The following is a 27,513-nucleotide window of genomic DNA, read 5'->3' on the forward strand; positions in this document are numbered from 1 at the left end:
GAGATTGGGGTTAAAGAAGTTTTAAATAGGAGAATAGGGAAAATGTTTGATGTTTTAGAAATGTTGTCTTATAAAGTGTTCAAAACAAGAAAGCAGAAATGGATAAGAAGGAAAGGTAATGATGGAGAAACAGAAAGGGAAGATAAACAAAGTATAAAATGGCTACGCTGAACTATATGACTTTAAATATTAACGGAATACATAACTAAATTAAAAGGAAGAAACTGCTAAATTTACTGAAAAAAGAAAAAATTGATATAGCATTTGTGCAAGAAACACATTTAACTGAATTGGAGCACAAGAAATTAAAGAGAGATTGGGTAGGACACGTAACAGCAGCGTCGTATAATTCAAAAGCAAGAGGGGTAGCTATATTAATTAGTAAAAATGTGCCAATTAAAATAGAAGGGGAAATAATAGATCCAGCAGGGAGATATGTAATGATAAAATGTCAGATATATTCGGAGTTTTGGAATCTACTCAATGTATATTCACCTAACGAAGAAGATCAAAAGTTTATGCAAGATATTTTTTTGAAGATAGCAGATACGCAAGGGAACATATTAATAGGAGGGGATTTCAACCTGAATTTGGATTCAAATATGGACAAAACTGGGAAAAAAATTAACAGAAAGAACAAAGTAACCAAATTTATAATTAAATTGATGGAAGAAATGCAACTTTTGGATATATGGAGGAAACAACACCCAAAGGAAAAGGAATATTTATATTACTCGGCTAGACATAAAACATACTCAAGAATAGACCTATTTTTGTTATCAGCTCATATACAAGATAGAGTAAGAAAAACAGAATATAAAGCTAGAATATTATCGGACCATTCACCCTTAATATTGACAATAAAGTTAGAGAACATCCCTCCAAGAATGTATAGATGGAGATTAAACTCCATGTTACTCAAAAGGCAGGATTTTAGAGAATTCATTGAAAGACAAATTAAAATGTATTTTGAAATAAACACGGAATCAGTGAAAGATAAGTTTATACTATGGGATGCAATGAAAGCATTCATTAGAGGGCAAATAATAAGTTATGTAACCAAGATGAAGAAGGACTATAATCAGGAAACAGAGCAGTTGGAAAGGGAAATAGTAAATATAGAAAAAGAATTAGCAATGAAGGAAGATACAACTAAAAGAAGAGAATTGGCAGATAAAAAAATAAAATATGAAACACTACAAACATATAAGGTGGAGAAGAATATAATGAAGACAAAACAGAAATATTATGAACTAGGGGAAAAAACGCACAAAATTCTAGCATGGCAGCTTAAGACAGAACAAGCTAAGAAAATGGTATTGGCATCAAGGAAAAAAGACAAACAAATCACATATAATCCAAAGGAGATCAAGGAAAACTTTAGAGAATTCTATGAACAATTATACCAAACTGAAAACGAAGGGAAAGAAGGAAAAATAGATGAATTTCTTTTTTTTTCGAAATTTATTTATAGTATCTCCATACATTCATTTCAAATTGACTTAGTATAATATTATATAATAGATACTAAATAATTTTCAAATTTTCACCCCCCCCCCCACCTCCCCTAACCCCTTAGGAAACCACCTTATGGTGGTTAATTCCCAAAAACCCAAATGGGTGTGGTATAAACCACAAGTGACATATGACGTTCGGGAGCAGAAGTACCACTACCCCCCCCCCCCCAGGCAGACAAAATACACGTATAAACCGAAAAATCATCATTTCTTATATCCATAAAACCCCGGTCCATCAATTTAACCAATCTTATTCATAAACTCTTTTTTTTTTGAAAATCCAAACTTGATATTAAATTTTGCACCCTTTCCACCCTCCCAACACTGAGTTAAACATTGTTTACAATCAATAAAAATTTTTTTAAAATTTTTTTTCCAATTCTTCCTGAATTTCATCCACTGAATTAAAACCTCTGAACATCCCAGTTCAACACCGAATCTTCCATTCTTCTCAGTCTCAAGTTGAATTTGTAGCTTACTTTCAAAAAAAAAGTTTTTTTCAAATCTTTTAAAATTTTCTTGAACATAATTCCTTCGGTCTTGATCTTCTAAAGCATCAATGTTATTCATAAGTTCTTTCTTCTGTGTTTCCCAATTTAATACCAAATTTTCCACTTTTTCAATCTTCTCAATGTTAAGTTGAAATTATTGTTTATTTTCAAGAAAAACTTATTCAAAATTTTTAACTCTTCTTGGACATTGCTCCTTCGACTTTAATTTTATAAATCATCAATCTTGTTCATAGTTTCTTTCTACTGAATTTCTAAATTTAATAATAAAGTTTCCGTTTTTTCCAATTTTCTCAATATTAAACTGATCTTGTTGTTTAGTTTAAAAAAAACCTTTTCAAAACTATTAAAATCTGTTTGCAATGTATGCATACTCACAGATAATAAATTCACTCTTCCAATATTCCATCCAAAAAAAATCACTGATAAACCTTATTGCAGGTCAAGGAGTTCCATATATATGTTTATCTTCAGAAAATATTTCAAATATTTCAAATCAACATTCGTCGCCATCTTTCAAAAAGGAGTCCGAAATCAACTTTAATAAGTTCTGTTCTTGAGAAAATTCCAGCACCAACTCCGGCTCTGTCTGGGCAAATAGGTCAAATTTCTTCCAAAGTCAAAGAATGTAATTTTGTTCTGTATTTATAGATAATAAATTCATCCTTCCGATATTCCATCCAAAAAAAACACTAATAAACTTTAATGTTATCTGGATTTTTAAAACTCACGGGCAACCAATGCCAATTACTGCAATTTATCTTCATAAAACATTTCAAATCAATATTCATCACCATCTTTCAGAGGGGTGTCCAAGGCCAGCTTATCCGACAGTCCAATTAATGAGCTCCGTTCTTAAGAAATTTCCAGCCTTGACTCCGTGGTTCTGTCTGGGCAAGTAGGCCGAGTTTCTTCCAAAGTCAGAGAGTGTAGTTTTGTTCTGTATTTGAACTCTATTTTCCTTAATCTTTGTTGCCATTTTAAACATCTTTCAGAGGGGTGTCCAAGGCCAGCTTATCCGACAGTCCAATTAATGAGCTCCGTTCTTACGAAAATTCCAGCCTTGACTCCGTGGTTCTGTCTGGGCAAGTAGGCCGAGTTTCTTCCAAAGTCGGAGAGTGTAGTTTTGTTCTGTATTTGAACTCTATTTTCCTTAATCTTTGTTGCCATTTTAAACTAAAAACAATTGATAAACAAAACAAAGACTTTTAACAGAAAAGAAATATTCTTAAAACGGGTATTTATATAACTGCCTGGGGTAGACCGGGAATGCACGTCCGCTCCCTACGCCATCTTGCCACGCCCCCCCGGTAAATAGATGAATTTCTAACTAAAATTGAACTACCAAAACTACAAATAGAGGAACAAAATAAATTAACAGAACCATTTGGAATAGTAGAAATACAAGAGATAATAAAAAAATTACCAAATAATAAAACACCAGGAGAGGATGGATTCCCAATATAATTCTATAAAACATTTAAAGATTTATTAATTCCTCCCCTCCTGGAAGTAATCAACCAGATTGATAAAACACAAAGCTTACCAGATTCATGTAAAACAGCAATAATTACAGTAATACTAAAGCAAGGGAAAGATTCTCTCGCACCAGCGTCATATAGACCAATATCTTTACTTAACACAGATTATAAGATAATAGCTAAACTATTAGCAAACAGATTAGCAGAGTATGTACCGAAAATGGTAAATATAGACCAAACTGGATTTATTAAAAAAAGACGCACAACAGACAATATTTGTAAATTTATTAACTTAATTCATGCAGTAGAAGGGAGTAAAGCGCCAACAGTAGCAGTTGCTTTAGACGCAGAGAAGGCCTTTGACAGAGTAGAATGGAATTATTTATTCAAAGTATTGCAAAAATTCAGTTTACCAGAGAAGTATATTAATTGGATTAAAGCATTATATAAGGGACCATTGGCGAAAGTGACAGTAAATGGATATGTATCAAAGCAATTTAACTTAAGCAGGTCAACATGGCAGGGATGCCCACTATCACCTTTATTGTTTGCGTTAGCTATAGAACCACTAGCAGAATTGATAAGAACAGAAAATAATATTAAAGGGATAAAAATAAAAGACAAGGAATATAAAATCAGTTTATTTGCGGATGATGTTATAGTATACTTAACAGAACCAGAACTATCAATAAAAGAATTATATAAGAAATTGAAGGAATATGGAGAAGTGTCGGGTTACAAGATTAACGTAAATAAAAGTGAAGCAATGCCTATGAATAATGCGGATTTCTCAAAATTTAAGAAGGAATCACCATTCAGATGGCAAGTGCAAGCAAATAAATAAAAACCTCAGTCAACTATATAAACTCAATTATTATCCACTAATGAAAAAAATTACAGGACGATTTAGAGCATTGGAAAGATTTACCACTAACACTAATAGGAAAGATAAACTGTATTAAAATGAACATTTTTCCAAGGATATTATACCTATTTCAGGCATTGCCAATACACCTGACAGAGAAATTTTTCAAGGAGTTAAAGAAAATAATAAGGAAATTTTTATGGAAAGGGGGGAAACCGAGGATAGCACTAGATAAATTAACAGAATGGTATAAACAAGGAGGCTTACAACTGCCAAACTTTAAAAATTATTATAGAGCCTCACAATTAAGATACCTATCAGATTTTTATCAAATAAGGGAAAAGCCAGATTGGACTAGATTAGAATTAGATAAAATAGGGGAAAAGATACCTGAACACATATTATATAAATGGGATGAAAAATTGATATAATATAGAAGTTCTCCAGTATTACATCATCTACTCAATATTTGGAAGCAGATTCATGTAGAAAGAAATAAAACAAATTATCAATTACCAAAACTAATATTGACGCAAAACAAGTTACTCCCTTTTACAATAGATAACCTTTCCTTTAGAGAATGGGAGAAAAAAGGGATCAAAAGAATAGAAAATTGTTTTTCAGGAAATAGATTATTATCCTTTGAACAAATGAAAGATAAATACAATATAACTCAAGATACAGTGCTGGCATATTACCAATTGAGATCCTACTTGAAGGACAAATTAGGAAGCAGTCTGAGTTTACCAGAGGGAAGTAACTTTGAATATGTGATTACAGATACAATGATAATCAAAAGATTTATAACAAATATGTATATTAAACTGCAAGAAAAGGAGAATGAGGAAACAAATGGTAAAACTAAACAAAAATGGGAACAAAGATTTAAATATAAAGATAAAAAAGGAAACATGGGAGAAGTTATGTTCTGGAACAATGAGAAATACAATAAATACGAGGTTACGTATGATACAAAATAACTGGATACACAGGCTATACATTACACCTCAAAAGTTAAATAAATGGGACCCAACAGTATCTGACAGATGTTTTCGATGTAAAAAAGAAATGGGAACAACAATTCATGCAATCTGGACATGTGAGAAAGTAGAAAAATTTTGGGAAGATCTAAACCAAATATTAAATAAAATTACAGAAAACAATATACCAAAGAATCCAGAGATCTTCCTCCTAAGTAACATAAAAAACAAAGAATTTGGAATTGATTTGGAGGATGCACAAAAAAGATTTGTTAAGATAGCTCTAGCCGTAGCAAAAAAATGTATTATGTCTACCTGGAAATCAGAAGATAATTTGAAAATACAACAATGGTATATAGAAATGAATAAATGTATTCGATTAGAAAAAATAACATACAGTTTAAGAAATAATATTGAAATATTTGAACAAATATGGGAGCCTTACATGAAACACAATAGCGAAAACCTACCGGGGACATTCACTACCTAAATTAACGAAAGGAGAAGGAAATGAAAAGAATTGACTCAGTGGAATTTCTTGTTTATTTTTATTGAATGACAACATTGTTTGACTGGTTTAATGTATCCTAGATTTTGTACTTTAAATGGATGGGAGGGGGGAGGGAGGGAGGGTGGGATGGGAGGAGGTGGGGGGGATAAAATGGCACTGTATATATTTGAAAAGGAAAATGTATGTATCATGGTTAATGTGGTTTATGGTGTGAAAAAAAAAAGACCTGAGAGTGTTCCTAATTCAGTCTAAGATTTTGGACTAATTTTATTGGACTCCAGCAAGGTTGTATAGATTAGGGTTGAAAAATACCCCTGAATGCTGGCACTGTGAAGCAGATAAAGGAGACTTTGTACATGCACTTTGGTTTTGTTCCAGAATTCAAGAATTTTGAATTATGATCCATGTCTATTGGTGAAGTTTCACGTATTCAAATTCCTTTTTGCCCCAGACTCTATCTTTTTTTTAAAATTTTTTATCCCCAGTCTCTATCTTGAGAGACACACTCAGGTTATTTGGAGATAAATACTCTCAAAATTGGATTTAGGCTAGTATAAAAGTAGGAAGTCAATTTATTCTTGGAGGTTGGAAGAATTTGGGGGAAGATCATTTCAGGAGTGGGTTTCAGAAATGGCCAAAGTGACAGGCGTTTGAGCGCATGTCTTACAAACAGTTTTAAAAAATTGTACATCTATACACAAAATTGAGGCAAATATCTAGGTTTCCTGGGGGTATGGGTGGGGGAATGGGAAGAGAGAAATACTGGTGGATGTAGTAGTGAAGCGTATTAATGACAGGCAGTTTTTGATATTGATATTTTTTACTGCCATGTTTGTTTCTATTTATGGATAAGTTTATGTTTTGTAACTTATGATTTACATAACTTTAACACTGACTCAAGGTTTTGGAGAAACTTTTTTTAAAGAACTCAATAAAATTTAAATAATAATAAAAATTAGAGCTATTCCTCCAGAGTGAAATTCAAAATTAGTTCTGCAAACAAAGGATGTTGATAGTCTCTTAAATAAAGAGTATGAAGTAGAAAACTGAGTAATCTTGTTGGAGTGGACACCTTACAGTTTAGACTTCTTCCTTATTTGTCAACTTGAACACAATTTTCTTGAAGAAAAAAGTTGTGAATGGGGGGAACAAGGTGTCAAAAGGGTTACATTCTAAATTAGGTAAGAGATGAGAATTAAGCAGAAATGATGAAAGGGGGGAAGAATTGAAGTCAGTGAGATAAGTCTAAACAGGCACAGAAAGAAAGAAATTTTAGTCAGTATCTTGTCATCTGATTGTACAAGTACAACCTGACAAAACAGCATTCTCCAGTCCTCGGTGCAAAATACACAGACACACAACCAGACATAACACAGATACAGACAAATAATACAAATGCAGGACAAGCATTTTATCTAGAAAAATAAATATTGCTTTGAACAAATGAGAGACTCAATCTTTGTTCAACATTCTCACTGCCCATGGGAAGAAGGTGTTCCTCAGCCTGGTGGTGCTGGCTCTGATACTCCCTGCATCTCCTCTTCAACAGAGTAGCTGAAAGATTCTGTGTGCAGGGTGGAAGGGCTCCTCAATGATTTTGCGCACCTTCTTCAATGGGGCGAGGGAGACTCCAGTGATCCTCTCTGCCACTCTTATGGTCCTGTGGATTGACCTCCAATCCATTTCTCTGCAGCAATCGTACTAAACTGTGATGCAGCTGGCCACGATGCTTTCAATAATGGTGGCCAGTAGCCTTGCCCACTTCAGTCTTCTCAGGAAGTGCAGACGCTGTTGTGCCTTCCTGACAAGTGAAGAGATGATGAGTGTGCACGATAGGTCACTAGTTAAGTTGACTCTAAGGAAGTTTTAGAGAGGGAAATAAAGAGATGGGAAATTCAGTTAAATGTATTTAAATTGTAATAAGAAATTCAGTAATATATATTTGTAATGGCAGGATTATCTTTCAGTACAGTTGTTTAAATGTGTCTCCTTCTAGACATTGAGGTTGATTTCCTTTAATGGTGATTACATGCTCCTGTCATACATCATCATAATTTATGAGCTTTAATTTCTGCCAGTTAATGTGAATTTTAAATATATTAAATTAGACTTGTAACATGATAGGAGGCCCTATTGGCCCATGAGCCTGTGCCACCCCAAATACACCCAATTGACCTATAGCCCCAGTACATTTTGAAAGGTGGGAGGAAACCAGAACACCCAGAGAAAAGCCACACAGACATGGGGAGAACATACAAACTCCTTACAGTCAGCGAGGGATTGGATTCCTGGTCGCTGGCACTGTAACAGCATTGCGCAGCTAACTGTGCCATCCTCAGCAAATAAGCAAAGCGTTTGAAATAAAAGGCATTGAGGGCGATCAGCTGTTTCTATGCGACAAATGATGGAAGAAGTTATGGAGAACTACTTTGCCTACCAGTTTGGATGTCACTTTTTCCAGCAGCTGTGACCCGTATATTTGTTGATTATTATGCACTATCTTTTCAGTGATATTGTTTTTCATTTCTGAAGTCATTGATCTGGAGTGTCTGGATGAATTTTCTTTTGTTCAAGGCTTTCACCAGACATTGACCATGAATTTATCATTATATAGTAACCTAATACTTACTCAATGAAAACCAACTCAATGTGTTCGATAAAAGCTGAAATCCAGAAGCTGCTATCACGGTCGTTCTGATGAATTATACAGTGGGAACAGGTTTCTGAATGTTTAATTAAAGGTCTATCTTCTCAAATATTTAGCAAAGGAGTCAAAGATAGCTTGGAAGTTACTCCTTAAGTGTGCAAATAAGCAGATATTTTCTAATGGGATAACTGAAATTGTTTGTCTTAGTTCTGGAGTGATGAAGACTGAATAATTTCTGATGTCTGATTATCTCCACTTCAATAAATTAGGAAAGGCATCGCAGTAAGTTCAGAAGAGAGTTGTTGTGTTCATGTTGGACCCTAATCTGGATTGGAATTGTTGGGCATATTTTGTAAGGGTGATGGCTTTCAAGTTGTAGCAGGGGAGAATGATGACAAATTGTTGCAGATTGATAGAATTGAGAAACCATAACGTGATTGTTGGAGCTGGAGGCTTTTGTGCACTCAAAGAAGATTATGTATGTACAAAAACAAAGGCGAGAAATCAGACTGCTCAAACTACAGGGGAATCACGCTGCTCTCCATTGTAGGCAAAATCTTCGCTAGGATTCTCCTAAATAGAATAATACCTAGTGTCGCCGAGAATATTCTCCCAGAATCACAGTGCGGCTTTCGCGCAAACAGAGGAACTACTGACATGGTCTTTGCCCTCAGACAGCTCCAAGAAAAGTGCAGAGAACAAAACAAAGGACTCTACATCACCTTTGTTGACCTCACCAAAGCCTTCGACACCGTGAGCAGGAAAGGGCTTTGGCAAATACTTGAGCGCATCGGATGCCCCCCAAAGTTCCTCAACATGTTTATCCAACTGCACGAAAACCAACAAGGTCGGGTCAGATACAGCAATGAGCTCTCTGAACCCTTCTCTATTAACAATGGCGTGAAGCAAGGCTGTGTTCTCGCACCAACCCTCTTCAATCTTCTTCAGCATGATGTTGAAACAAACCATGAAAGACCTCAACAATGAAGACGCTGTTTACATCCGGTACCGCACGGATGGCAGTCTCTTCAATCTGAGGCGCCTGCAAGCTCACACCAAGACACAAGAGAAACTTGTCCGTGAACTGCTCTTTGCAGACGATGCCGCTTTAGTTGCCCATTCAGAGCCAGCTCTTCAGCACTTGACGTCCTGTTTTGCGGAAACTGCCAAAATGTTTGGCCTGGAAGTCAGCCTGAAGAAAACTGAGGTCCTCCATCAGCCAGCTCCCCACCTTGACTACCAGACCCCCACATCTCCATCGGGCACACAAAACTCAAAACGGTCAACCAGTTTACCTATCTCGGCTGCACCATTTCATCAGATGCAAGGATCGACAACGAGATAGACAACAGACTCGCCAAGGCAAATAGCGCCTTTGGAAGACTACACAAAAGAGTCTGGAAAAACAACCAACTGAAAAACCTCACAAAGATAACCGTATACAGAGCCGTTGTCATACCCACACTCCTGTTCGGCTCCGAATCATGGGTCCTCTACCGGCATCACCTACGGCTCCTAGAACGCTTCCACCAGCGTTGTCTCCGCTCCATCCTCAACATTCATTGGAGCGCTTTCATCCCTAACGTCGAAGTACTCGAGATGGCAGAGGCCGACAGCATCGAGTCCACGCTGCTGAAGATCCAGCTGCGCTGGGTGGGTCACGTCTCCAGAATGGAGGACCATCGCCTTCCCAAGATCGTGTTATATGGCGAGCTCTCCACTGGCCACCGTAACAGAGGTGCACCAAAGAAGAGGTACAAGGACTGCCTAAAGAAATCTCTTGGTCCCTGCCACAATGACCACCGCCAGTGGGCTGATATCGCCTCAAACTGTGCATCTTGGCGCCTCACAGTTTGGCGGGCAGCAACCTACTTTGAAGAAGACCGCAGAGCCCACCTCACTGACAAAAGGCAAAGCATGAAAAACCCAACACCTAACCCCAACCAACCAATTTTCCCCTGCAACCGCTGCAACCGTGTCTGCCTGTCCCGCATCGGACTTGTCAGCCACAAACGAGCCTGCAGCTGACGTGGACATTTTACCCCCTCCATAAATCTTCGTCCGCGAAGCCAAGCCAAAGAAGAAAGAAGAATACATATGATTAGAATGTGGCAAGAAATTAATGAATTAAGAGGAGAAAAAGTAGGGATATCAATAAAAGCACCATTGTGTTATTGCCTATGAAATGGGCAATAGAATATTAAATTTGTGGTATGACAAAAGTATAAGATATATTAAGGACTGTTACACGGAAGGAACTCTTACGTCCATTAAAAAAATTAAAACACAAATACGGAGTGGCCTTCTGTTTTCTCCAGCTTAGATCGTTCTTAAGAAGAAGATGGGGACCAACGTTAAGCCCACCTGAAATTAGTGATACAGAATGAATTATAGCAAATTTATAGCCAAAATGTACTGTTCTCTCCAGAGCAAAAATGAAAAACCAGGATTGCAGAGGTCAAGGGGAAAATGGGGGTAGGACTTGGGTGCGGTGACTTCAGAAAGAAGCTGGTCAGATTGGTGTAAGGAAAGCATGACATCAATTATAAATGCAAGATGTGGACCTGGTCAGTATAATTTTTTACACCAATTATATCTTACCCCACAAAAGTTACACAGATCAAAAGCTGAAATTTCAGAGATGTGTTTCAGATATAAGACTGAGACAGGAACTTTTTACATGCTATGTGGTTGTACGTGAAGGTGAGGGCATTTTGGAAAGAAAATGCAGAAAAATTAACCAGGATAACAGGAGTGATCTTCATGGGAGGTCTGGAGCGCGCGTGCTCTCTCTCTCTCTCTCTCTCTCTCTCTCTCTCTCTCTCTCTCTCTCTCTCGCTCTCTCTCTATATATATATATATATAATTATTATATATTATTTTATATATATATATATTGGGTAATTTCATGGCAATAAGCAACAGAATGACCAAATATCAATTCTCATTTATAAAAATAGCACTGGCAAAAAAATATATTGTGACCACTTGGAAGTCTTGACTCCCCTCTACTTACAGCATGATGGACTGCGGAAATGAACAGCTGTATACCTATGGAAAAAAAATCATATATAACTTGAAGAATAAATATGACACTTTCGTAAAGGTCTGGCTGCCATACCTGGACCACATTGGGGCCCAGAATCAGTAATGTATACTTAAAAAATAAGTAAGCTCTGATGGTGAACAGATCTATATGTATAGGAAGGACTTTTTGTTTTTGTTTGTGAGAAAAAGTTTAATATATTGTATATTTAAAATGTTACTATGTATATTTTTGAAAAAAATTTAAAAAAATATTATGTATGTTAAAGTTTCCTTTCAAGGTTCAAAGTTTCCTTTTACTGTCACATAATAATACATTCAAAATGTAATAAAATACATTTCTGATTATCAGAAAACCACTTTACCGAAATTCTCAGTTATCCACAAAGATTTTCTTCACCAGTTGAAAAAAATGACTTTTTTTTTACCTGCCATGCTAAAGTGAAACTCAGATGTGCTGTTAGTGCCATTTTGAATCTAACTAAGCTCTTGTATACCCAAGTGGGACTCTCACAAGCTGTTACATCATTTTGAATCCACTGGAGCTTTTGAGTACTCAGGTGGCACTTTGACATGCTGTTAGAGGAAAAATCCGTTGAGCAGAAATTCTAGTGCATTTATCTTTTTGTAAGCAGAGATCACTTTTTTTTTGTTAAGAATTAAACTTTATTTCATGCTTGAAAAACTTTCCCTTGTTCTCTGTTGTTGTTTTAACCCCTGATACAAGTATTATGCTGGTGGTACTGGACTGGAATCAGAGTGGGGACCTCAGGGTCCCGGGCAGGTTCGGCGATGGCTGTAGGGATGTGTCAGGGATCAGAGCGGGGACCTCAGACTCCTGGCCAGGTTTGGCAACAGCAGTGGGGAGATGTCAGGGATCCAAGTGAGGACCTCTGGCTCCTGGGCAAGTTTGTTGATGGCAGTGGAGAAGTATTGGGGATCTAAGCAGGAACATTGGGCTCCCGGACAGTTTTAGTGACGGTGGCGGGGAATTATCGGGGTCGGCAGCGGCTGATACAAGTATTCTGCTGCTTAAACTGGGGTGCTTAAAGCCATTTCTTCGATATTAGGAAAATGCAGTTAACCAATACAAGTCCGGTCCCGCGCATTTAAGATAATCGAAAATGTACTGTATACATGATATACTCTCATTTCTTTCTGCTGTAAAGCAAACAGAAAGTCGCCAGGAGCATTGCCTGGTGCCCCTAACATTAGGAGGATAAGAAGCAAAAGAGAATCCTTTCAGGATTACTGAATGACTGAATTTACCTCTTACATCCATGCAGCCGCTCAGACTCCAGTTCAAACCACAGGCAACTCGAGCTCCAGATTCAAACCTCTGATATGATCAGGAAGACCAACTCCTGAGGCCCTTTGGGAGCCCTCTTGCCCTCAGCATCCTCTTGAATCCCAGTTCCAATAACTGGTTAACAGTAGCCTGCAGCCTGTGTGAATCCTTGAAACTGCAAATTACCAACAGCCCTTCAGCCTATATGGGTCCTTCAGCTGCTGAGCACCTCTCTGGTCTGGTGCCGTGGTCACTGTCCTGTAAGGTCATCGCTGATGCTTCTCCTTCTCAATAGGGGTTGTTCCTCCTGTTTGAGGGTCCCCATAATTTGCAGATGTTCGTGATCTGATCCCCACCACAGGTGCCACCATCGTGGGTCTAGACCTCTGTGGTTGCAGGATTTAAAAAAAAAACACACCATCAGCTCTTTTAACAGGCCATTTAAGGACTTTGTGGAGCTGTCTGCATTCAGGACCAGGTGAAAAGGACCCTGTGGAGTAGCACTGTGTCTCTGCTCTCTGATCTTCAGGAAAGCCCCAGCAGCATTGCTGTCATTGCCGCACCACAGGCAGCATTGCCATTTTTGTTTTTATCTGATATTGTTCTTGCACTTTTTTTTTCGACTATTCCTGACATCTACATCCTAGACAAATTTAAATAGAACCTTTCAAACTAAAAACACAATGCTACAATTTCTACAAATAAACATTTCAATTATTTGAAGTGAAAGTGTCCTTGATGTCAAAATCTGTGAAGATAGCAGAAGAATTTCTGTTGTTTCTTTGACTATTGTCAAGTCTGTTGGTGATGAAGCATATCATCTTGTCTGAGCATGGATACGTTCCAGTTTGCCTATCATAGCAACAGGTCTACAGCAGATGCCATCTCACTGGCTCTACACAAAGCCCTGGAACACCTGGACAGCAAAGATGCATACATCAGGATGCTCTTTATTGACTGCACTTCAGCATTTACACTATCATCCCCTCAAGACTGATCAGCAAACTCCAAGACCTGGGATTTAGCTCCCCACTGTGTAATTGTATCATGGATTTCTTCACCTCAGTGAGGAATGGTGAGAACATCTCCATAATCTCCATTGGTACCGGAACACCAGAGGAATGTGTTCTTAGCCCCAAACTCTACTCACTTCACACCTACGACCGAGTGGCTTGGTACATCAATATCACCATCTACAAATTTGCCGACTGTACCATGGTAGTAGGTTGTATAAAGAAAGGCGATGAGTCAACATACAGGAAGGAGATTGAAAACTTGGCTGAATGGTGCATCAACAACAACCTTGCACTCAATATCACCAAAACCAAGGAGTTGATTGTTGACATAAGTAAGGGAAAACCAGAGATATTTGATCCAGTGATCATCAGGGATCAGAGATGGAGAGGGTGAGGAAATTTAAGTTCTTTGGAGTCACCATCTCTGAGGATCTTTCCTGGATCCAACACACTAATGGCATTGTGAAGGAAACATGTCACCACCTCTACTTCCTCTGGAGTTTGCAGAGGTTTGGTATGATACCAGAAACCCTGGCAAATTTCTTCAGAGGTGTAGTAGAAAGTGTGCTCACCAGCTGTATCAAGGTCTGGTATGTGGATACCAATACCTTTAAGTTTAAAGCCATCCAAAAGGTTGTGGACACAGCACAAAACACTTCAGGCAAAACCCTCCCCACTATTGAGAACATCTACAGGGAATGCTGCCGTCGGAGACCAGCAGTAATCATCAAGGATGCATTCTACCCAGCACACATACTCTATTCTTGCTGCTTCTATCAGGAAAGAGAAATAGGTGCCACAAGATTCACATTACTAGGTTCAGGAACCATTGCTACCCCTCAATCACTAACTCAATCAGGGACTCATTTAACTCTCTCTGTATTGCACAGTCAGTTTGCTTACATTTGCTATATGTTTGTAGTTCATTATTATTTTACATATGTACCCTGTGAATTTTTTTGCACTACCAGAAAATGGTAAATTTGCCAAGCCCACAGAAAAAGAATCTCATGGTTGTTTGAGATGTCATGTATGCTCTCTGACAATAAATCTGATATCTTTACTGGAACTACCAGAAAGTGCTTTATCAAACAATGCGTCATGTCTTCTGCTCTACACTATAACAGCAATTTTCTGCTCAAGCGCTTGTGCTTGCCACCTGAGTGGTGAGTGATGGAAATTGTCAAATTGATTTTAGTTGTTTGTGTCTGCTGATTTTTGTATTTGGCTTTTAGCAGTTTTTTTAATGATTTGTTTGTGAACCTATAGGTAACATTCAGAGCATTAGGGGTAAAGGTTGGGATTTTTCTGTCTAATGCACTGAGAACCTAAGGGCAATTTAATTGAGCAGTTATAAATTATAAAAGATTTAGAATACATTGGGGGAGTGAACTGGGAGTTGACTTTTATTTAAACCCAACATATTATGATCAGGAATGCACTGAAGTGGTGGAATTGGATTTTTTTGTATCGGTTTTAAACTAGTGTTAAACTTGACAGGTTCTGGTTGATCCATTAGGTCAATCAATTGTCAATCTTGACAATTGCTTTGGTGTCAGTCTATTCCTCGATCAGCCTTGTTGCTCCCTCTGTCACCAGTCACTGGAGTTTGCCATTTAGGGAAGCTCCAGAAAGCAGAGCTTTTACTATACCTGGAAACTAACAACTGGGAAATCTTCATGTACTTATCAGATAGATAACCTCTAGCTCTTTGCGAACCCTAATTCTAATATTGCCCATGGAATTCCCTAAATGTTTTTAATGCTTCTTTAAAAAAAAGTAATTTGAAAGATTCTGTTTATAAAAAAAGCCTTTGTGCCTGTATTAATTTGCAGTGTTAAAGTTTACTTTTAAATATGCAGTTTGAACTCATGAGCTGTACTTAATAAATGCAAAAAGTTAATGAAGATGCATAGTCAGTGAGAGATGCAGCTTGGAAAGAGGCTCTTTGTCCTACCAAGATGGTGATGGTTATCAACCACCCATTTACAATAGTCCTACATTAATCCCATCAGTTCCCCCCAGATTTTCTGACTCACCAACACATCAGGATGCATGGTTTAATTAAGATGCATATGACCACAGTAGCCTTTTTATCCTACTCATCATTGAGACCCTAATTTAAGAATGTTTTTGGATCAATTGAATATTTTAAAATAACCTCATCATATTTTTGTGGGGAAAATAACCTGTTTTTTTTCCAGTTTCATGTCATTTTTTTAACAATATCCAAGAAAATAAAATGAGAACCATTTTTCAAGTTTAGTGAAACTGACAAAATTACTGCTTGAAGGTTATTAAAAGAAAAGGTTATTAAAATTTTACTGAAGTTTTGATCTTTGGATCTTAAGTATTTCTGTCAAAATATATGGAAGAACCCAGACATTGGAGTTGGGTCAAGTATCAATTTTAATCTGAGTAACTCCAGGGGCTAACTAATATCAGATGTCAGTAGTACTCAAATGATACTCCTCATTTACTGAATTCAGTTTTTAATCTAAAGGAATTGCATCCCACATTTTTCTCTCTTGCATAGGTTGTTTAGCAATAATTAGATGTAGGACACTACTAAAGAAATTGTTAAACTTGAAAGATTATATCCTAATGTGTTTTTAAGCATGTCTAACAGTAATCTGAGATATAATCATTGCCAAACCACAATTGTCAAGTTTGTTGGCAAGAGACAGATGTTGTGTAGCAAATCGGATAGCAACTTTCAGATTTTGTTTATAATTCACATTTGGAGTCACTGAAAATTGCTATCCATTTAACTCTGACGGTGAATTCTGATTTCTCCACTGTTTTTGTTAGTACTGCAGTCAAGGCCATAATTCTTTTGTCTTTTGTAATAGTTTGCAAGAAATGTTTTTTTTATTCTGCAATATTCTTCTGCTCAGGTTGTGTTCTGCAGCTGTCCATGTTGCAGATTATGCATGTTCTATTTGCTTGAGGATAAGGAATATAAATAATGGTTTTTCTTTTCCAAAGAAATATAATTAAATTCAGATGCAAGGGTAGACAAAAATGGAATGCCAGCTACAGTCAATATTATTATTTCCAGTATATTTTATTAATCTATGGAATTTCTTTACACTAATCTCACAATCTGCAGTAAATTTCTGCATTAAGTAATTTCAAGGAGTCACATTTAATTGAGAAACTCAATTTCATGTAACTAAATTGTTTTTATCATAGCTTGTAAGAACAATATTTGATGATTGATTTTGAATTTGCAGAAAGAACGAAGAAGGATCTAACAGCCAAGGGTTCAACAGGAATGGAAATAATATTATCAACACTTGAGGTAAAGATGTTTGTCTTATTCCTTCAAATATCTTGGTTAACAATCAATACATGTTGGATTCTGTTGTCAGAAAGTAGCTTGTTTCTCATTATCAAAAATTTTCTTTTCCGTATCTCACAGAGGTGACCATAAAAATGAGAAACCAGAATCCACAACCATCTTGAATGGAGAATTTGAAAAACTGCCTCAATGAATCCCCTTGAATTTTAATCTAAATAGCTGATGCCAAATTCTAAGGTCTCCAGCCAGAGTTAAACAACATTTCATCAACTCTAGGAAAACAAGAGATGAGCAGATGCTCAGGTCTAGTGCAGTACACAAACAGACTGGAGGAACTCAGCAGGTCATGCAGCATCCATAGAAAGCAAGGGACAGTCGATGTGTTGTCCTGAGCCCTTCTACTGATATTCACGACCTGCTGAGTTTCTTCAGCAATTTTCTGTACTGCATTTCAGCAACTACTCTGTTCCTCTCAGAATCAGATGGTTCAAAGAAGTCAGCACTTATTCTTCTAAACTGCAGAGAATATTGGTTAGCCCAACTTTTTTTTCTTTCTCATGGAGCAGCATTCTGAAAGTAAGATTAAATCTAGTAACTTTGCATCACCCCAGTGCAACTTGTATCCTTTCTTGGATATGGAAACTATTGTACATGATGTTCCATGTGTCATCTTGCTTAATTCTCTCACCCCCCCCCCCCCGAAAAAAACCCAAAAGCAACAGGCATTCCTTTTGATGCCAGTGCCCTTGCAGGAATTAGTCTGTACCTACATGTTAACTATCTGCACACACAGGCACATCCGAATCTCTCAGGTAATTCCCATTTCCCTTCATTTTCTATTCTTTCGACCAAATTAAAACTTCTCACATTATGCCCCACTGTGTATTTACATCACTCACATAACCCTTTGAAACTTGACAATGACTCACCTTCCTGTATGGTTTTAATTTGTAGGTAATCATCAATATACAATCCCCTATTCTTTTAGATAAACAAGCAAGTCTGCAGATGCTGGAGTCGAGGGCAATACACAAACGTGCTGGAGGTAAAGGGTAACTAACATTTCTGGACAATCGTTACTTACCCTTTATTTCCTATGGGTGCTGTGTGACCTGATTTTCTCCAGATTTTGTTTAGTGCACCATATTCTTTCTTTTTGGTAGATCCTTTTGATATCTCACTCATAAAATACCTGTCAGTTTGAAACAGCCTGTATATTCAATTCTCTGTTTTCGATCTTTTAATATTATACCTGTAATGATCTTTTACTCCGATTGACAGCCTTTTTTAGTCTCATTTTTGACAAGTGTTTGAAAATATAAGACTACTTTATCCACTGGTTCACCCTGTTTACTAGATAATTGGTTCCTTATTAAAGTATAGAAAATTACTCTTCATCCCATAAGGTTTCTATTAATTTTTGTCAGCCATGGAAAGATTACTTTGTTATCAGGTTTTTATTCCTCAATGGAATGTACATTTGGTGACCCAAAAATATTTATTTATTTATTTGCATTTTTCTGCAATTTAAAAAAAAATCTAATTTCCCAGTATATACCAGCCAACTCATTCTTTGTATTCGTGTTTTGTCAATATTTTCAGTTAAAAGCTAAATTGTGGCATCAGGTGTTCATCATAATGTATTTCATCTTACCCCAGAAGATCCTTACGTCTGATTTCTTATTAACCTTGCCTCATTCATTACTCAAAACTGAGTTTAAAATGGGGTGTTCCATGACATATTTCTCCAGGAAGTTGCCTCAAAGCAGACTATGAAATCATCTTTCAGCCTGCTATTCCAGATTGATTTGGCCAGTCACTAAAAAGATCTAAAATTTATTATATTACCTTTGCTGCAGACTCTTTTTCTTGGTGTGGTCAGAATACATTGCTTTTCTTTCAATATATTAATTAATCTTGAAACTGTAAATTTTAAGCAACATTGCACTTGTGATCTCATCAGAGATTATTTCTATGATGGTGGCTGGCTGTTGAGTTTCTTACATGGAGCAATCTCTGGGTTTGGGAGAGCTGTGAAACTAAACAAAGGGAAAGAGAACAAGCAGCTTCTAATGCATCCCACAGGAGATGATGAGAAGGCTTAGGACCCCTCAATGGCCCACACTCACTGTGCCATCCAGGCTGCAACTCAGAGGCCCAAGTATCAGATTCCTCATGCCCCAACCTTCCAACAGCAGTCCTCCCAGGTATGCACATCACAGTGGTTCCCTCCACTTCAGCTGTGCAGAGATGTTTTTAATTTTAATTTGGAGATACAGTGTGGTAACAGGACCTTCCTACCCATGAGCCCGCACCATCCACCTACATCCATATGACCAATTAACCTATTAACCTCATATGTCTTTGGAACATGGGAGGAAACCAGAACACCTGGAGGAAACCCGCACAGACACAGGGGGAATGTACAACCTCCTTACAGGATGTGCCGGATTCGAACCTGGGTTGGTGGTGCTGTAATAGTATTGTGCCAACTACTACACTAACAGTGCTACCGTGTGATCACTGTTTTATTGCTGTGGAGCTCCTCTGGGGGGCAGGTTTCCTAGCATAGATGTCTTAAAGTACCAGATGTCTTTTTAAAGTACAAGGTGAAGAGTACTATAATGCATCCATTCTCAACTGGGGCCATATGCCCCCCTTGGGGGCCATAGCACATTCAAGGAGGGCCATAGTCTGAAATAATTAAATTTTAAAAAATTATTTACTCTGTAGGAGTGGAGTATGGAAGAAACCGATTAAACTTGATTGCTTCACAGGAACAGGGACCATAAACTTTGAACAGAGTCCTAAGGGGACCATAGCAAGAAAAGTTTGAGGATGGCTGCTATAATGTATCATGGGTAGTAGTACTAGGTGAGATGAAGTGTATTTGCACTTGAAGTGCAACTGTAAATGTGAGGAAATTTGTGGAACATTTAAAGATGCTGGTGTAGCTACTTGCTACAAGCTATGGCTCTGCAAAGCCTATAGCACAGGAGAAGTTATAGCTGCATGCAGGTTAGCTCAGAAAGAACAAGCTGTTTCCAGAAAGAATGACACAAACCCAGTTGGGTATAGTTAATACACTGCGCTTTATTGGGCTCACAGCCCTGCTTTTATTCTCAAGATGAGGGGTGTAGTCAAAACCCTCTCAACACTGATTGATGTGTTTGTGATCCGCTTTCTCTGATAGGCCTGTTAAGCTCTTTAGGTTGTGGCCAATTGGAGGGCATTGCTGCAGGCTTTGTGCATCCTTCTGGATCGCAGCGTTCGTCCTTCATTTTGTGAGGCTCCGTGGAGGAGCTGCGAAGGGCTGCCATACTGGCACAATTTAGAAATGAGAACACTGCCGCTTGAGGATGCATGTTGCTGCCAGTGGATCTTAGCATGGAGTGGCAACAAAATTGACTTGGAGTCATAAGGATGTATTTTTGCATTTGATTAGATTCTAAATCTCTCTCAACCCTATTTATCTCTTTCATCTGAGTAATCCTTCAAGATAGCGGTACTCCTTCAATTCTGGTCTCTGAATTATTTCTAAATTTAATCACTCCATTATTGATGACTGTTTTATGCTGGTAAACCGCTACACTCTTTCTTTAAGGTGTTCCTTAAAACCTACCTCTTGGACTTGATGTTTTGATTTCTACCCTAAAATCTTCTTGAGGGGATTAATATCCATTTGCATTTGATAACATTCCAAGGTAGTGCCTTAGGACACTTATGATATAATAAGGGTACAAGTTTTTGCTTTTTCATATTTTAAATTGAAGAAATTAATGAAATAAATGATTAAAAACATTTAATTATGCTTTCCCATGTCAACATGACAATGAAGTAAAATTATGTCTTGACTGGTCTTTAGTTGTGTAATTCTGATTGCTAAAATACAAAAACTGCTCATGTACTCTCGAATACTTTTCACTGATGAAGAAAAATTTGTTTTTCAGAACACTCGTGACCTACAAATTATGTTGAATATTCTCAATATACTTAATGAATTGGTGTCAGTTGGTGAGTTTGGGCAAAATTTTTTTTTTTTCTGAATTTTATTCTTGCATACCCTCCTCACATGGGATTCCAGGCATTGAGAGTGTCTGTGGAAAGGGAGCATGCTCAGAAAATGGCTCCTCCATCATAGTGGAGATTGCATTATAAATTGTACCCACAGAGGATGCATTACTCCTCCTTTCTGGTGGGGATATTCAGAAGAAGATACAATAGATTGGTTACTTAAGATATTGTCCAAAATGTTAGCTACTATGTGGGAATTCAGATATGACTAATTTCATTTTTGTTTGATCAATAAAAAGCAACAGACCTATCTTTATTCATGTGATCTGGAAGTAGATTTTCATATTGTGAAAAGTTGTATCTTAACTTTTATAGGTCATTAAATGGTAACTGAAATACTTGTGTTTTGCAATATTTATCTTTTTGGTCACTGTCTGTTTAATAATATGTAAAATCACTGAAAACACCAGACCAAAACAATTGAAACACTACCAACACATTTTGAGAGAGCCAGCTGTGATTATTGCCTGCTTGACCAACTGTTTCACACCAGCTCAATCAATGACTAGTTGCTCTGTCAAGGCACATCTTATAAAGGAGGCAACTCCGTTATTCATGGAGAACAGGGGTGGGTCGATTGTGTCTTAATGCATGAGTCAACTTTCTGAGAATGCTTTTGGAATGTATGAGATGAGCACACAAGTATTCCAAACTCAGTGAGAGGAAAAGTTTGCAGAATTTAGTTTTGAATTCTGGTGGCAATTTATTATGCAAGTAGACAAAGTGAACTTGCCAATTTATTTAAGGTATATGCTACAAATTTGGTGCATGTTAGTGAACTATATTCAATACTATTTCTGTTATCCAACTTTTTTCTTTGGCTTGACTTCGCGGACGAAGATTTATGGAGGGGTATGTCCACGTCTGCTGCAGGCCCGTTGGTGACCGATTGCAGCGGTTGCGAGGGAAAAATTGGTTGGTTGGGGTTGGGTGTTGGGTTTTTCCTCCTTTGTCTTTTGTCAGTGAGGTGGGCTCTGCAGTCTTCTTCAAAGGAGGTTGCTGCCCGCCGAACTGTGAGGCGCAAAGATGCACAGTTGGAGGTGATATCAGCCCACTGGCGCTGGTCAATGTGGCAGGCACCAAGGGATTTCTTTAAGCAGTCCTTGTACCTCTTCTTTGGCGCACCTCTGTCTCGGTGGCCAGTGGAGAGCTCGCCATAGAACATGATCTTGGGAAGGTGATGGTCCTCCATTCTGGAGATGTGACCCACCCAGCGTAGTTGGGTCTTCAGCAGCATGGATTCGATGCTTGCGCACTCTGCCAGGTCGAGTACTTTGATGTTGGTGATGAAGTCATTCCAATGAATGTTGAGGATGGAGCGGAGACAGCACTGATGGAAGCGTTCTAGGAGCCGTAGGGGATGCCAGTAGAGGACCCATGATTCGGAGCCGAACAGGAGCGTGGGTATGACAACGGCTCTGTACGTGCTGATCTTTGTGTGTTTCATCAGGTGGTTGTTTTTCCAGACTCTTTTGTGTAGTCTTCCAAAGGCACTATTTGCCTTGGTGAGTCTGTTGTCTATCTCTTTGTCGATCCTTGCATCAGATGAAATGGTGCAGCCGAGGTAGTCAACTAATGATGAGGGAATCCATTTTTTCATGGAAAGAAGTAGATTTGCATTTTTTGTTTGCAGAATTGTTGCAAAAGGAGGCACTGGATGATAATGAAAAGATAGATGGCCAAGGGGAATGAAAGAGGACTTTAGCAAAATTACTAAGACAGTAAATATTTGGCATTAAGTTCCAAAAGTTCAAACATACAATTGATGACTTCCATTGTTTGGTTGATAAAAGAATTGCAATTTTGCAATTTACCAGCAAATATATTTTGATAAAAGTTTACAATTTCATTAAAATCTGTTTAAATATTGGTGAGACTTTCCAGTTTATTTGCACAAATATTTATGTAAAAACTGTATACGAACAGTAGGAGATTTCAAACGAAATAACAGTGGAGTTTGGATTATTTTCTTACTTTTTCTCCCATTTGCTCAAAGCATTATAAAATCTCCTATCTGCAGATACATGCCACCTGGTGTTTGAAAGCAGTAAATGCATAATCTGAAAGAGGCTGCTTTATCTGCTGTTTGTAAAATTCACCCAGATTAAACAATTTTCTTTGCAAAAGAAATTATTTGTTAAACATATTGTAAAATACATTGAGAGATGATCTTTTTACACATTTGATGGTGGAAATCTACTCGGAAAAATATTGAATAATTTTTGAATTACCAGCATCAGTTTTAACCATGAAGGAGTTTGCAAGGTCACTGCCGATACTGAAATTTATACACAACCTACTTTCTTATCCTTCCAGCAAGAATTTACAAGGGAGGCCAAGCCTGATTCAGTTTTCTCACTTAACATTATTGGGAGAGTAGAAATAAAGAACAATAATCTGAGTAAAAGGTGACAAGAAGCAACAAATTTTTCATTCTTTAAAAGGATCATACAGCACTGAAACAGACCATCTCATCCATGCCAAAATCAAATGCTAACCCCATGGCTCTGATGAGGCCTATTCCTTCTATGCATTTTCCAACTGTATCAGCCTCTACTACCTTCTCCAAAAGCTAATTCCACATAACTATCACCCTCTGTTGGGGTGGGGGGGGGGGGACTTAGTCTGCATAACCCCTTTTAAATTACCCTCCTCATATCCTAAACCTTGCCCTTTAGTTCTAGATTCCACTGTGAAAAAGGCTAATTACCTTTCCTTATGCCTCTTATAATTTTACACTTGTTATTTTGAGAATAAACCCAACCTATCCAGTTTTTCCTGATAACTACAGCCTTCCATCTCATTTAATACCCTGGTAAATCTCTTATCCATTCTTTATTGGTACCAAATCCTTCCTATTGTATTGTGGCTAGAACTGTGCACATTATTTTGTTTGATCTATTATTACTCAATGCCTTGCCCTGTATAGGCAATCTAATCAAATGCCTTCTTCCTTATCATATCCTGTTTTGTCGCCATTTTCATGGAACTATGGTCATCAAGATTTCTCTGAAAATTAACATTCCAATGATCTCTGCTATATGTCCTTCAAGTTTGCATTTGGCCTTCTGATAGCAATGCTGGAGGCCACTTGTAGAAGGATCAGAGTCAATGCAAGGGATAGGCAACTGGAATCTTCAGGCCCCTCCTGAAGACTGAATTCAGGTGCTCCACAAAGCGATTTCCCACTCTGCATTTGGATTCTTAATTGTAGAGGAGACCACATTATGAACATTGAGTACAGACCAATGGATTGGAAGAGTTACAGAGGAAATGCTGTTTCACCTGGAAAAAATTATTTTGGTCTCCCCATGGTGAGAAGAGAAGTGGTGTAAGGACAAGTGAGAGGTGTAAGGGCAAATGTTGCACCTTCTGGGGTTGCATTGGAGAATGGCATTCAAAGAAGAGTGGTATTCAGGTTGGGAAGAAAGGAGTGATCTCTTTGAATGATTGAAATGGGAGGGGATTAAATATGTGATGGTGAAATCTTGTTGGCTGAAATTGCAAAGGATGATCTGTTGGAAGATGGAGACTTGTGGGATGGAAGACAAGGACCTGGGGAATTGTTTTCTTGCTCGGCTGAGAAAGAATAATAAGAGCAGAGTTGTGAAGATTGGATCAAATATGGCCAAGGACTCAGGAAGAAGGAAGACATTTCAGAGGCACCTTTGGGAAATTTCATTTTGCTCAAGCAAATGCAATGGACATGGACAAATTGGGAGAATGGAATGATCCTCACAGAAGGCGGCACGGAAGTGTTGAAATATGACTAAAGTAGATGTGGAAATTTTTGGGCTCGTGGTGAATGTTGGGCCCTAAGATAGAGATGAATAGATCCAATAAGGTAAGTATCAGAGATGGACTATGTTAATGTGGAGACACAGGTGTCTGCAGATGCTGGACTCTGGAGAAAGAAACCAACTTCTGGAGGATCTTAGCAGGTTGAGCACCATCTCTAGAAGGGAAAACTGTAGATGTTTCAAGTCTCAACCCTACATCAGCAATGATGCAAGACTTTGATCATGTTTTTGAGCAATTTGATTTTTCTATGGACCATGTAATGGTTAAAGTAGGGTGCAAATTACCAGCAAAAATGATTAAATTTTTGAAAACTGCAGGAGCCAGCAATGAAACAGTTATTGACATAAAGCAGTGGTTCTCAACCTTTTTCTTTCCACTCACGTACCATTTTTAAGTATTCCCAATGCCATCGGTGCTCTGTGATTAGTAAGGGATTGCTTAAGGTGGTATGTGGGTGGGAAGGGAAGGTTGAGAATCACTGTTCTAGACCCAATTGTTACTGAAATATTTTGCCTGAGAAAAATTGTCATTGGCCCATTTCCTTTGGGGTTATGAAACCATGGACATTAAGTCCGATTAAAACGATGGTTTTCAAACTTTTTCTTTCCACCCACATAAACTCTGTGACTGCAGAGGCTGCAGGAGAGCTAGAGCGAAGCCGTGAACATTCAGTGACTGGGGGAGATTCTCTTTTGCTTCTCTTTCTCTGGCTGTAATGGGCAGTAGGCAATTTTTGCTGAAAGCGAATTTTTGCCATATAGTTGGAAATTTTGTGAAATATCACATTTCTGTTTTATTCTTTTTTCTTTTCTTTCTTTGGCTTGGCTTCGCGGACGAAGATATATGGAGGGGTAATGTCCACGTCGGCTGCAGGCTCGTTTGTGGCTGACAAGTCCGATGCGGGACAGGCAGACACGGTTGCAGCGGTTGCAAGGGAAAATTGGTTGGTTGGGGTTGGGTGTTGGGTTTTTCCTCCTTTATCTTTTGTCAGTGAGGTGGGCTCTGCGGTCTTCTTCAAAGGAGGTTGCTGCCCGCCGAACTGTGAGGCGCCAAGATGCACGGTTTGAGGCGATATCAGCCCACTGGCGGTGGTCAATGATGCAGGCACCAAGAGATTTCTTTAGGCAGTCCTTGTACCTCTTCTTTGGTGCACCTCTCACGGTGGCTAGTGGAGAGCTCGCCATATAACACGATCTTGGGAAGGCGATGGTCCACCATTCTGGAGACGTGACCTACCCAACGCAGATGGATCTTCAGCAGCGTGGATTCGATGCTGTCAGCCTCTGCCATCTCGAGTACTTCGATGTTAGGGATGAAGTCGCTCCAATGAATGTTGAGGATGGAGCGGAGACAACGCTGGTGGAAGTGTTCTAGGAGCCGTAGGTGATGCTGGTCAAGGACCCATGATTTGGAGCCGAACACAAGTGTGGGTATGACAACGGCTCTGTATACGCAAATCTTTGTGAGGTTTTTCAGTTGGTTGTTTTTCCAGACTCTTTTGTGTAGCCTTCCAAAGGCGCTATTTTCCTTGGTGAGTCTGTTATCTATCTCGTTGTTGATCCTTGCATCCGATGAAATGGTGCAGCCGAGATAGGTAAACTGGTTGACCGTTTTGAGTTTTGTGTGCCCGATGGAGATGTGGGGGGGCTGGTAGTCATGGTGGGGAGCTGGCTGATGGAGGACCTCAGTTTTCTTCAGGCTGACTTCCAGGCCAAACATTTTGGCAGTTTCCGCAAAGCAGGACGTCATGCGCTGGAGAGCTGGCTCTGAATGGGCAACTAAAGCAGCATTATCTGCAAAGAGTAGTTCACTGACAAGTTGCTCTTGTGTCTTGGTGTGAGCTTGCAGGCGCCTCAGATTGAACAGACTACCATCCTTGCGGTACCGGATGTAAACAGCGTCTTCATTTTTTAGGTCTTTCATGGCTTGTTTCAGCATCATGCTGAAGAAGATTGAAAAGAGGGTTGGTGCGAGATCGCAGCCTTGCTTCACGCATTACTTGACAGTAAAATATTGGATCTTGAGTGTGTTGGGCCTCTTCAAGGGGGGGGGGGCTGTCTAAAGGGAGATAGAAGTGTAGATGTATCATTCAGAATCTTTACATAGTGAAGAAAAATATTGACAAGAAATAAATAAGACTCTTCTTATGTCCATTTTAATTTTCAATATTATTGGTAGAACAAGGAACTTTGAGTGAAAATTATATTGCAATGAAAACATCCAGAAAGCTTGCTTCATCTGATACATGTAAAAGATTTGGGTCCAGTTAATTTGAAAACTGCACCAAATGAGTAAATTATTTATTACAAGTAATCATGTTTTCCAGGTGGAGGGCGGAGGTGTCGCGTTCTGGTCTCCAAAGGAGGGAGTCAGATTCTGCTTCAATTGCTATTTAGTGCCAGTAAAGATTTTCCAAATGAAGAGATTATGATTCAACTACATTCCATTCTGGCAAAGATTGGACCAAAAGGTTTG

General features: G+C 38.4%; 1 protein-coding gene across 19 annotated transcripts in view; it reads left to right on the forward strand.

The window, feature by feature from the left end:
• agtpbp1 (ATP/GTP binding carboxypeptidase 1) overlaps positions 1 to 27,513 on the forward strand; it is a 336,033-nt gene that overhangs the window by 137,715 nt on the left and 170,805 nt on the right. For all 19 annotated transcript variants that reach the window (XR_011354831.1, XR_011354825.1, XR_011354830.1 and 16 more), the window contains 3 exons: positions 17,096 to 17,163; positions 21,114 to 21,177; positions 27,365 to 27,508. Coding sequence is in view for 15 of the 19 variants with exons in the window: in XM_069929750.1 (XP_069785851.1) it covers positions 17,096 to 17,163; positions 21,114 to 21,177; positions 27,365 to 27,508 (276 nt within the window). In the remaining 4 variants the exon portion in view is untranslated. The remainder of the gene's footprint in view (positions 1 to 17,095; positions 17,164 to 21,113; positions 21,178 to 27,364; positions 27,509 to 27,513) is intronic.

Source organism: Narcine bancroftii, chromosome 1 (genome assembly GCF_036971445.1).
Source record: "Narcine bancroftii isolate sNarBan1 chromosome 1, sNarBan1.hap1, whole genome shotgun sequence".
In the NCBI taxonomy this organism is placed as follows: domain Eukaryota; kingdom Metazoa; phylum Chordata; class Chondrichthyes; order Torpediniformes; family Narcinidae; genus Narcine; species Narcine bancroftii.